Consider the following 12,612-nt stretch of genomic DNA (forward strand, 5'->3'; position numbering starts at 1 on the left):
TCTCAGGTGCTCTCGCTTTTTTAATTTATTTCTTTATGTGTAAGATGAGAGGAGGGAATGAAAATCGTTGTTGCTCATAACCTTTAATGTCAAAGGGATTCAGAACATGCTACCCCAAAATATGCCCCTTTGACATATTGATTATTTTGAGCTGAAGGCAGTTGAGAAACCACAGATGCAGGAAGGGCTCTCTGACCTCCCCCCTTTCTACCGAAAAAACAGGTCATAAAACTTCTCATGAGAAAGGTGCCCTCCCTGCACTGGAAAGAGAACCCTCTTATCACCAGGCACTGGGAGTCGGCACTGAAATGGATCTGTACAAACAACCTACTGAAACAACCCTTATCTTCTGCTGGTTCCCTTGTATATTTCCTAGTCACTGTCCCACGATTTACTGCCCTGAGCCCCAGCCACTTTGTCTTGTCTCACAATTTATTGTTCATTGTCTCAAGAGGTATAGAAGTATGTGGATCTCACGGCTTCTTTGGGTCTTCATTTTCCCATCTACATGTAAAACTATTAAATTAAACACATACGGTTTTCTCCAGTAATCTGTCTATGTCAGTTTAATTCTTAGGCCCAGCCAGAGACCCCAGCAGGTTAGGGACCTCAGCAGGGTCTTTCCCTACAATGCATACACGTATCTTGAATCCGGGGACTTATTAATATGCTGGTTCTGATTCAGAAAGCCTGCAGAGGAGCCTAGAGGTTCTGCCATTCCAACCGACACCCAGGTGGGGCCGCGCTGCTGCCGGGCCAGGGATGGCACTTTGCCTTTTGAAAGGCTAGATGGTGTTTAAAGTCCCTGTGGTGCTTTCATTCTGTGTGATGGGGTTTTGGAGTGGTGATGGGGGTCCGGAGCTGACGGCCAAGAAGGAATTCTTGAGACATCTTCGGTGCAAAAATGTGATTTTTATTGAATAAAGCACGGGGACAGGACCCATGGGCAGACAGAGCTGCACTGGGGCTGTGAGGAGTGACTGGTTATATACTATGGAGTCGGGGGACATAAAGTCAGATGGAGGCCTCCTTGAAGGACATCCTTGAAGGACGTTCACATGCCAGAGAGGACAAAGAAGATACCAGAGGCCTGGCTATGTCAAACTAAAGTTGTTTTTTCTCTAGTAAGGCGTTAATGCTAAGATAGTAGGGCGTTCCTGGAGAAATGTTACACTCTGTATTTGCCTCAAGTATTTGTCAGTGGCCTGCAGGTTATAAGGAAATTTAATTTTACCTGCCAATTCCTTCTTGCCTTTGTTCCCACCTCACTAGGGAGGGGAAGTGATGTTGGGGCTCTAGGAACCCGGAGTCTAGGTTTCTGGAAATTAGAATATTGATAAGATTGCCTTTTTCTTGTAATTTACTAAGACATTTGTAACCTGATGGAGACTGTCCTGCATGGCTGTGATCTCTATCAGTTAACCATTAGTTTTTCCCTTTCCTTGGTTCTTGGGCAGCCGGGAGTGCCTGAGGAATGTCACGCCCATCCCACCTGGGGACAGGGAGGTTGTTTGTGGGGTGTCAGTTTGCCTTTTGCTCTCTCCTCATGTTGAGACAGATAGGCCCCCAGGAGACTGAAACCAATCAATGACCTCAAAACTCCTGGATGAGAACGGTTCTGGTGAATGGGAGCCAGGTGTGGCCAGGAGGGCCTGGAACCAGGAGCCGCATGCTCAGGGAGTGAGGTTAGATGCATGAGGCCAGACAGATGGGGCTTTGGCAGACTGAGGGTGTCATGGGGGTGCTGGGTGTTTCAAGGGATAATGGGGGTGCCAGCAGGTGAGAAGCAGATAGAAACAGAGGTAGGATAACGTCTCTTACCTTAAAATTGTGTTGAGTGCCCTGGATACTGCCTGAAATATTTCATGGAATACAGTAATAATGAGGGAGCATAAGCCAAGCTGACACCCCATAAGCCCATTCCCCTCCCCCCCCCCAACGGGATATGTGTGACATTCTTCAGGCACTCCTGGCTGCCCAAGAACAAAGAAATAGGAAAATTTTTAATTAAATTTAATCTTATCAATCACATCAATAGCCTAGCCTCCAGAAACCCATAAATTCAGTTTCCCGGAGCCCTACCATCACCCTCCCCTCCATAGTGATGTGGGTAACAAAGGCAGGAAGGAAATGGTAGGTAAAATTAAATTTCCTTATAACCTGCAGCCCATTGACAAATACTTGAGACAGACAGAGTATGACACTCCTCCAGGAATGAGAAGACTCCCTATTGCTTAACATTAATGCTTTGCTAGAGGAAAAAAAGAAACTTAGCTTGACTATTGCCAAGCTAGGCCTCTAGTATCTTAGGAGTCCTCTTTAGCATATGAAAATCCTTTTGGAAACCTCCGTTTTGCTTTACCACCACCCCCCCACCCCAACTGAATATTATATAATCAGCCACTCACAACCCCAGTGCAGCTCTTTCTGCCCACAAGTCCTGTCCCATGCTTTGTTTAATAATATCACCTTTCTGCACCAAAGACATCTCAAGAGTTCTTTCTTGGCTGTCAGCTCTGGACCCCCACCAACATTCCAAAACCACATCAATAAGACAAACAAATAGACTGGTGGGTTTGCGTTTGGGGGGCTTTTGGGGGGGTACCATTTTACTTGATGGTAAATTCCCATAGGAATTTGGCAAAAACAAATTCACCCCAAGTCACAGTGGATGCAGCTGGAAAAATGACCCTGGGGTCCCAGTCTCCAACTTGTCATTAATGCCCTCCTCCTCATGCTTGTGGGATGAACAGACCACCGCAAACTGAGGAACCAACCCCATTTCCAGGCCCCTCCCAGACTTTTGATACCCCAAGGTGAAAAATGTCTTCAAAAAATTTTGAAGCCAGAAATTGTGAACTTTTTTGACTACAGACTCTTTAATTACACGTAAACAAAGACCCACGACTACATAAAAAGAATTACACCAGGAATACACAATCAAAGCAAATTTCCAATTAAATGTAGAAAAACTTGTGGGCCAATTGGCTCACCAGATTTCTTCACACATCACCCTTGACTGGGGGGATTTACATGGGAAGAGGAGATTCAAAGTTGAAACAGAAGTCGAGAAATAACCCACATGCTTTTCTTTCCCTCTGTCTTTTGACTTGACAGCACATATGAAGGGGAAACTATTCTACTACAAATATTTCATAAGCTACTCCACCCTTATTACATATACACATACTTATTTAAAATTTGGGGAGAGGTAAATCAATCATTTAGAAGATAAAATTATTCAGTGGAAATAATGGGTGAAATTTTTTAAAGTTTATTTATTTCAGTAATCCCTATGCCCAAAGTGGTGCTTGAACTCACGACCCTGAGATCAAGAGTCACATACTCTTCCAACTGAGCCAGCCAGATGCCCCCGTGAAATTTTTTTAAAGAGAAAGAGGCATAGTCCAAACGTCTATGAGTCTAAACAGCTCCCCCACTCCCACCAGCTTTATATCCCAAAGGCATCAAATATTAAAAGCGACAACAATCCTAGACAACAATCAACAAGAATACTCCTTGATGATATAGCCCCGTTGGATATATTATAACACTGCAAATGGCCAGAGAGACAAATCATTAGAAAACAGCATGTCCAAAGGAAGACTTATGACCTACCAAGTTTATATAAGGAGCCAAAGAGCTGGCAAGAATTACTATTTGGAAATAATACAAATAAACCATCTTCTATATGCATCTCTGCTTAAAAGAAGATTCTCTAGGCTGAAAAATAATCTCTGCTTTCAGTTCTCCCACTTGAGCCAAACATCGCCCTGCCACAGAAAACTGAGTGAAAACCCCCTCCTTCATCTCCGACCGCTGGCCCCGAGGGCCCAGCCCTCCCGTAAGGTAACAAAGCCTCGAAACCAAAGTTAGGAATTAGGGATATGTATTTTTGTTGTTGTTGTTATTTCACTTCTTTTTCTTTATTTCTTGATATTTCCTTTCTATTTGCAGGTTTGTCTACTTGCTCACTCACAGAAGAAGTCAATATCCTGGGAAAAAAAAGCAAAACAAAAACAACAAACAAACAAACAAAGCAAAGATTGAACTGAGCAGACAGGCCCAGAAAACAGATAGCGTTTATTTAAAAATCACGGGTAATTAAAGGGAAATTTGGATTTAAAGTAAGGATGAACCCCAAAGAGTATAACATAATTATCACTTTAAGTCAAAAACTACTTAAAATGAAGGTTCTCAAATACACTTCAAATTTGTGGTTAGTTGACACATTCAAGTTCAATGCTTAGAAGCAATGACAGGTGAGCCCGGTGTGTGGGTTGGGCGATGTTTTGAAGTTATTTCATGCAGCAATTAGCTCCAGGAGAATCTCTTCAAAACAACCACCCTGCAAAGTAGCTCAAAGGGGATCTTTTATTTCTGTTCCGGGGTTTGCAAGACCCCCGGGCATTGGAAAGAGTATAATTTCTTTTTCAAACATAAGTAGAATCTATTTACCACAGAAATAAATCATCCAAAGATTTCTTTTTCCAGAATGTTTCGATTTGATTAAATACAGGCGCTAATTTTTTCCTAGCCCAACTGTTTTAGTAGCTAAATGTAACCATCAGTTAAGAGTGCGTTCATACTATTTTATTTTCTTTCTTTGTGACATGGCCTCCTTTCTAGGATAACTTGTATCTAAAAACAAAAGGGGGGTGGGGGGTGGGTGGGGAAAGTTCACTACTCTTTCAATACTGAGAGTAGGTGTAAATGCGCTCCCAAACCTCCCTGTTTCAAGGAAGCCCTCATTGCAAGTAGGGGCATTTGCTCCATGCATCTTGTAAGTGACATGATGCATTTTTAACACCTGCCTGCATTACCCCAAGATCTGAGTCTTTCTCTGACTCGCCCTGAGCCCTGAGACACTTACCGTGGTGGGGACTTCCTTGGTGGCTTCTTGGTACACATGTTGCTCCTCTACCAAGCTGCTGGGGAAATACCCCACGGTTCCCATCTCATCCTCCTCGCCATCTCCATAAACCTGAGTGTCCAGAAGAGTAACAGTTAGGGGAGGGCGGATATGAGCACACTTCTAGAAAGCCCACTGGCATCACATTTGTTACTAAGTGCCTCGCTTCCCCCTCTGGGTTGGGGGTGGGGGTGGGGGTGGGGGACTGGGACCCAAATCTGAAGTTCACTCACAGCAACTAAGTCAACCCACGGAAAGCATGTATCTGTTTTTCTGTGGCCTGGTCTTACCAGTCTCACTTAGCATTCCTTTACTTTATGCAATCTTGTGAGCTGCCTGTAAACAAAGTCGATAAATTTCGTAAAAAGTGAATAGGCATTTTGACTCTAAAGGACTGTCACTTCTCAGTTGTTAAAAATTCAAATGCACAGATCCTTGAGTGAATTTAAGAATTAATCCTTCATTACTTGAGAATCTATCTGTGAGGCTGCAGACGAGGAACAGGAAATGAGTACTGCTTCGTCCCTTCCTGGGGCCCACCCCTGCATATTTGCACCGAAGAAAGCAGATTCTCTGGAATTGAAGCGGGTGTGAAAGTTTCCTTTAAAATATTGAAGCCGAGACTGACTGCCAACACGCATGCGTTTTACTTGGCAAATCCGCTCAAACATTTTTGAGTAAGTTTCAAACCCTTTGAGGCATTCAAGACCCTGTGCGGTTAGCTGGTCCTTGCCAAAACATCACATACGCCTACATTTGGCTTTGTTACGGAATTGTCTTTGTTTCTTCGACATGCGATAAAAGCAAGTATCTGTGAATTTGTGCACTTGTCTGCCATCTCTCCATTGTTCTAAGGAGCTAGTTTTAAACATTACAATGCATTGAAGGTAAGTCCCAGAGAAAAAGTTAAGAGCACCGTATGTCAAGATGTATGTGTATTTGTAAGAATCTCCTCTTACACTGCCAGCCCAAAATTCTCCAGCTCCATTTTCTTTTACCAGCTTTGAGTAAACATAAATCTGCTGCCCTTTTTTAACATTAATGAACCTACAGTCTGGGGCATTGAAATCTTCTTGAGCTCTGGCCAGAGAAATAGTATCTGGAAGAAAAACAAAAACAAGAACAAAAACATTGCAATGACTACATTTTCGTCTCTTGGAATTTATAACAGTAAAAAGGCCAAGCTTATCAGAAAACTTAGAAATCAGAGTGATCAATAACTCCCGGCTCACAGCTCCTGTTTAGTTCAAGAAGAGTAATCTATCCAAGGTATTAAAGCTATATCCAACAGAATCTTAACCAAGTAAATTCACCAAAGGTACAGACCAGGAGAAACAATGCTAACACACACGTCAGAGAAGATTCACTTAGAGCCCTATTAGATTTCACGCTGTTAGTGGATTTTTTTTTCAATTATATAATGGAAAGATAATGAAAGGCATAAGAAAAGTCCTTACACACACACTCGTCATCTGCACACAGCTTCTTGGAAGCAAGTCTGTCCATAAATATTCCGTGCACGGCACATATGGCCACAAGACCGGGGAGAGAAAGTAATAAGAGTCTTGCCATCTTCCCTTTTTGCTGTTTTTGCTATCGTTCTTTAACTAGAAGTGGAAACTGACTGCAGTGGTTCCTGTCTTTTATGTGGAAGCCAGACATCTGGGCAAGTCCCCCCGGCCAATGGGAAGGTGCCCACCGTTCCTTCCTCTGCTTTCATAACATCTCCTGGGCTCCAGGAGCTATTTTGCATCTGGTTTTCCAAAGAGACTCAAAAGCTGTGTCCTTTTTTATACACAAATGATATCCAAAAATGGTCTACCATTGCTTTAGCTGTGGCATATCACATCAGCAAGGCATTGTGCAAAGAACTATGAGAATTTTAAATTGTTTAAAACAATTTTTTTAGCTCAAGTCTCATATTCTCTCAACTTATAAGCAAAGAGGTACTGACTCTAGGAAATCTGCTGAAAATGTGAGATCTATATCCTTAGTACACATATTTTCATTGGAACAAATCCAATTAATAAACACCTTTATGGGGCACCTGGGTGGCTCAGTCGGTTAAGCGTCTGTCTTTGGCTTAGGTCATGATCTCGTGGTTTTGTGAGTTTGAGCCCCGCGTCAGGCTCTGGGCTGACAGCTCGGAGCCTGCTTCAGATTCTGGGTCTCCCCCTCTCTCTCTGCCCCTCCCCCTGCTTACACTCTGTTTCTCTCTCTCTCGAAAATAAATAAACACTAAAAAAATTAAAAATAAGCACCCGGGGGGCGCCTGGGTGGCTCAGTCGGTTAAGTGGCCGACTTCAGCTCAGGTCACGATCTCGCGGTCCGTGAGTTCGAGCCCCGCATCAGGCTCTGGGCTGATGGCTCAGAGCCTGGAGCCTGCTTCCGATTCTGTGTCTCCCTCTCTCTCTGCCCCTCCCCCGTTCATGCTTTGTCTCTCTCTGTCTCAAAAATAAATAAAACGTTAAAAAATAAAATAAAATAAGCACCTGGATTCATATAATAGGTAAACTGAGGATGCTTAAGTTTACAAATCATTTATGATAGGATTCTCGGAAGTCACATCTGTCCTGGGGCAGACATGGTTTGTAACACATGAGTGGTTATCACATCTAGACCCTATGATTGGGGAAAGGAAGGGATAGGTGGGATGGAAAGAAAGGAACAGTCTCTTTTTTCCTCTCTGAGATCTCTGAAATTCAGTCTCAAAATGCTCATGGATAGAGAAAGGAGAAAGCAAGAGGTTTCCATTATGGCCCTTCTCCCTGCTTCCGGGAATCTTTCCCATGGAAAGAGGGGCACTACTAGAAATCGCCAGAGTTGAAGTGCCAATACACAGCTCCATCTACTCAACAACTATTTCCTGAACACCTACTGTGTGCCAGGCACTGTTCTAGGCACTAGAGATATAGCAGTGAATAAAAAAGGCCCTGGCCCCAAGGATTTACTTTCTCTTAGGAGAGACAGATTTTAGGTAACTGTTTTTTATAGTGTTTGGGGCTGGTATCTCTTTCATAAGGTGCACCCCACCTCCATTGTTTCTAGAACAGAGGTCCCTGTCAGGATGCCCTGTCCAACTTGGCTGATGATGAGATCTCAGAGCAGAACCTCCTCCTCCCTCCCTCCAAAGATGAGGGACAAGCATTCAACTTACAAAATAGTTTTGTACAAAACTGGGGATAAACTGGTAAAGCAAAAATACTCATAGTATAATAAAAGGGTTTTCTTCGGGGGTGGGTGTGTATGCATGTGTGTGTGTTATTATCAGGGGACGATCTTTTCTACAGCTGGCCCAGATTTGGAAGCTTGTTTAATTCAGCGTCTTCATTGTAGATGAAGCAACGGCGGCCCAGCAGAGGCCAGAGTCACCTGTCTTAACCACCCCATCTAAAGCTTCCCCAGCAGGACTGTGTCCAGAGCTGTCTCCATTCATCCACTGTCACATTAGAATGGAGGTGTTACATTCCTCATTTCCTGTTTTACTTCGAGGAAAGGATGAGTTAGAAATCATTTCTGAAAGCAGACTGCCAGGGCACTTTTCCTTCCTATAATCTAGGGGCCTAAGAGGGTCTCTGGGAAAACTAAAGCATTGATTAAATCTTAATCCCGATCGGGCAGCTGTTTTCCAGACCGTTACAGTCTCAAGCCAGCCCTCAACAGGAGAGTTAAAAGACAATTGCCGTTTAAGAGGCACTTAACAGAAATGGGGGCTGCACAAACTCAGATTGCCGCACCGTGAACAAGCCGCTGCAAAGCGGAGGGAAACGTTGAATAAAGCCACAACCAAGCCATCACAACAACTTAGCAAACCAAGGCTGATGCTAACACAAAGCCATTATTGGCTATTCGAAGGTTAGAGAAGTAAAGAAAAGAGATGTCAAGCCTGCTGAGTGCATACTGGGTAGGCCTGAGATGTCCTAGCATTCTGTAGTGGGCAGAGATGGGATGGAAATCGCAGTTTTGCTTGCACATGGGAAGTTAAACTTACAATAACTCAGTGATCAGTTGTACCTGGAGGCACGCTCAAGGCGCACAGATACCCGGGGTCCGGAGACGTGATCTGTCCTGAGTGTGCTTACTTTCTTTGGATTTTCAGATGTATTCTCCGAGCATTTAATCCCCAGGTGACATTCTCCTGCTTTAGTTACTAAATTAGTTCTCAACCTGGAGTTCTTAAAATGGAGGCTCTGGCTGCTTCAAGGTTTAAAAATAGGCTTGGGTGGTGGATAGGGTGGAAGCCGCCTCTTTGCTGTGACCTACAAGGCCCTGGATGATCTGGGCCCTCTGCCCCCCTGAAGTCACTCCCTGTCACTCTCTCCCTTGCTTGCTCTGTTCCGGCCACACCAGCTGCTCTGTCTTTTGAAAGTGCAAAGCCCGTGTCTACTTCAGACCCTGCTGAGCTTATGGCCGGAGAAGCTTTCCCTCCACATATGGGCACTCGGGTCTCTGGACAATATGTCTCCTCACAGAGACCAGTTTCACAAAGCCATTCCTGCCATTCTCCAACCCAATCAGTCCATCATGCGACTGTGGTACGTTCTCATCACTTACCACTACCTGACATGCCTTGTCTATTCACGTGATGGCACTTATTCCCCAGATACCACAATGAAAGTTCCAGGAAGTGGGGACCTTGTCTATCTTGCCCATCGCTCTATCATTAGCACCCAGAAAAATCCTCGGTACTCAAAAATGGGTATTCATTGAATGAATGCATGACCCTCCTGAAATTGTACGCTTTTATTTTTGTTTTTCCTGGGGAAAGCCCTTAGGTTTTATTACATTTCAAAAGAGGTTCGGGGCGCCTGGGTGTCTCAGTCAGTTAACCGTCTGACTCTTGGTTTCCGCTCAGGTCATGATCTCACTGTTTCGTGGGTTTGAGCCCGGTGTCGGGCTCTGCGCTGACAGTGTGGAAACTGTTTGGGATTCTCTCTCTCTCCCTCTCTCTGCTCCTCCCCCACTCACACTGTCTCTGTCTCTCTCTCAAAACAAATAAAGAAAAAAAAAACAAAAGAGGTCCATAGGATGCTTTTGTAGTATTTTGGAGCCCCTAATGGCAGAGAAACATTGAATCATTTTAATAAAAGTAAAGAAGAATTAGATCAAGCCCTTGAATGAGATTTTCTGTAGTTTCCATCCTGCTGGAGTTTTTGTTTGTTTATTGGTTTTTTAATTGAGTTGCATTAATGGTAAAAATAAGGGTGCCTGTGTGGCTCAGTTAGATAAGCATCTGACTCTTGATCTCGGTTCAGGTCACGATCTCCTCATTCATAGCACCCAAAAATTAAGACTCACTGAGTAAATTAGGACAGAGACTCTGGGGTTTTGCCACCAAAGCATGGTTCCCAGACTGGCACCTTCAGCATTGTGTTACAAAGCCCCTCAGACCCCACTCCAGTCCTGCCAGATCAATGTACAGCTTAACAAGCCTCGCAAGTGATTGGAGAAACATGAAAGTTTGAAAAGTACTGTTCAAGGGCAAATCAATTACAGCACAAATTTTAAGCCAGGGCTTCACATTCCTCATCAGATATTTGCTGGCTACAATATTTCCAAGGGATAAAATATTTGCTAAATAACCACACAGAAAATACTTTTAAGCTTTAAAGTTAAAAAACATGAGCATCTTACAACACTTTCCAGTTTTTACCCTATCTTCTACTTATCAATATGCTGCTTTTGAAAAATACAATTTGAACTAATCTAATCATTACAACCTACTTCATAAAGGTAGAAATATGCTTTGTTCATTCTTAGCTCACGTTGGAATCACTCAAGGCCCTTAAAAAATATTGATGACTGGGTTTCATGCACAGAGATTGGGATTTAATTGATATGGGGTGTAGATTAGGCATCAGCATTTGGAAATGTTTCCTGGATGATTCGGATATGCAGTCAAAGTTGAAAATTAACCTTGAAGTTTAGACCCACATTAGCCGGGCACAACATCTACTTCCTCCCAAACTTCTGGCAACTCCCACAGATGGCAAGGGAAGGAAGGGCAGAAGATTCCAGCTTGATCAAATCAGCTTCAAAGTATCGTTGGCTCCTTTTTTCTTCCCCTTCTTCCCTCTTGAAGTCTTGCTTACCAGAGTTTGGCTACATTCGGGGAGATTTCAGCGAATAAGTAAATGCATGGAGGTTAATGGGAGCAGAGAAAGAGGTACAAATAAGGAGAGGGGGAAGCCCAGAATAAACTTGGAGTTGCTGGACTGCAAATAGAGGTACTACTGTAAATTCATTTTTAATATTGTATAGCTAATATTGTACAGACATAGCTATAGCTACAGCTAATATTGTATAGATATAGCTACAATTAATCTCTACATACATGAAAGATTACACACAGGCTGAGGAACAGACAAGAGACTGAAGAGACACAACTACCTATCACATGATCCTGGTTGGAATCTTGGGTCATTTTGGGGACATCAGGAAAATGTGAATCAGATGGGATACTGGATTTCCTGATCTTGCTGGTCATACAGTAGTTATGTAGCAGGGTGGTCTTGTACTTATGAAATACACAGAAGTGTTAAGGGGTAACAAGGAGTCAAGGCAGCACACTCCTAAATGGTTCAGGTACGTTTATGGGAGCCGTGTACTATTTCTGCAATTTTTATATAAATTGGAAATTATATCAAAAAGCTTTTGAAAGTAATCAGATGTCATTCCTGCGCTCAAAATCTTGACAGAACGTGTCCACACAGATTTGCATGTAAATGTTCATAAGCTCTTTTATTTCTAGCAGCCCCAAATTAGAAAGAACCCAAAGCCCATCCACTGGTAGAACTGCTGAAGCACACAATGGAGATGAACTTCAAAAACATTGTAGACAGGGCACAACTATAGTGATACAAAGCAGATCAGTGGTTGCCTATGGTCAGGGATGGGGCTGGGGAATAGATCAACTGCAAAGGGGCAAAGGGAGCCTTTGTTTACGAGGGGTGACAGAATCCTCTGTATCTTATCACACAACTGTATACAATTGTCAAAACTCATCAAACTGGGTCACTCCTCAAAACTCATTAGAAATGGGTGAATTTTAGTGTCTGTAAGTAACTCAATTAAAAAAAATCTGAGTTCTCCATTTCATAGTTTAAGCGAGTCCTTAAAAAGTCCTACATATTCCCCTTACTCTCACCTCACTACAGCCACCTTGACCTTTCTACTTTCTCTCATACAGACACTCAAAGCAGGGGCCATCTGTGAAACCTTTTCTGAGACAAGATAAGGACAGTCACAGAGAACAAGGAGTTAGAAATTAGTAGCAACTGGCATTGGTCTAACAACCAGAAGCATGGTCTTATCTAGTAATTGATTGTACATTTTATAAAAGTACATGAACTTGACAACTAAGTTAGTTATTCAAATAAGAGATTCTAAATGTAGCCGCTTTAAGAATAAAAACGGTTTTCCTTTTTCCTCCTTATGTATGCACAAGAGTGATGGGATAAAAACCTACATGTCTAAAAGCAGACTTCCCGTAAGTATACAAATTCTAACTTTTGTTCAGGGAAATAGTGAGAAACACACACACAAAAAAGCAAGTGTCACTTTAATGTGTACTATATGTGAAAAAATTGTTCACTTTTAAAGATGCCCATGGTTTTACTAGCAGGGGACTGAATCATAACCCTAGGTATGAATCAAAAGCTAAAGAAAATGACCTTTGCTATTAAAGAATTAAAAACTGG

General features: G+C 42.9%; 1 protein-coding gene across 1 annotated transcript; it reads right to left on the bottom strand.

Annotated features, from left to right (window-relative positions):
• Positions 1 to 2,852: 2,852 nt before the first annotated feature.
• OTOR (otoraplin) lies at positions 2,853 to 6,510 on the bottom strand. The gene is made up of 4 exons (XM_060611668.3): positions 6,370 to 6,510; positions 5,872 to 6,011; positions 4,874 to 4,984; positions 2,853 to 3,995 (listed from the first exon to the last, which is right to left on the bottom strand). The coding sequence occupies exons 1-4, from the start codon at positions 6,482 to 6,484 to the stop codon at positions 3,972 to 3,974; spliced, it is 390 nt and encodes a 129-aa protein (XP_060467651.1). The 5' UTR covers positions 6,485 to 6,510; the 3' UTR covers positions 2,853 to 3,971.
• Positions 6,511 to 12,612: the final 6,102 nt, after the last annotated feature.

The sequence above is a fragment of the Panthera onca genome, chromosome A3, assembly GCF_046562875.1.
Source record: "Panthera onca isolate mPanOnc1 chromosome A3, mPanOnc1 haplotype 2, whole genome shotgun sequence".
Taxonomy (NCBI): domain Eukaryota; kingdom Metazoa; phylum Chordata; class Mammalia; order Carnivora; family Felidae; genus Panthera; species Panthera onca.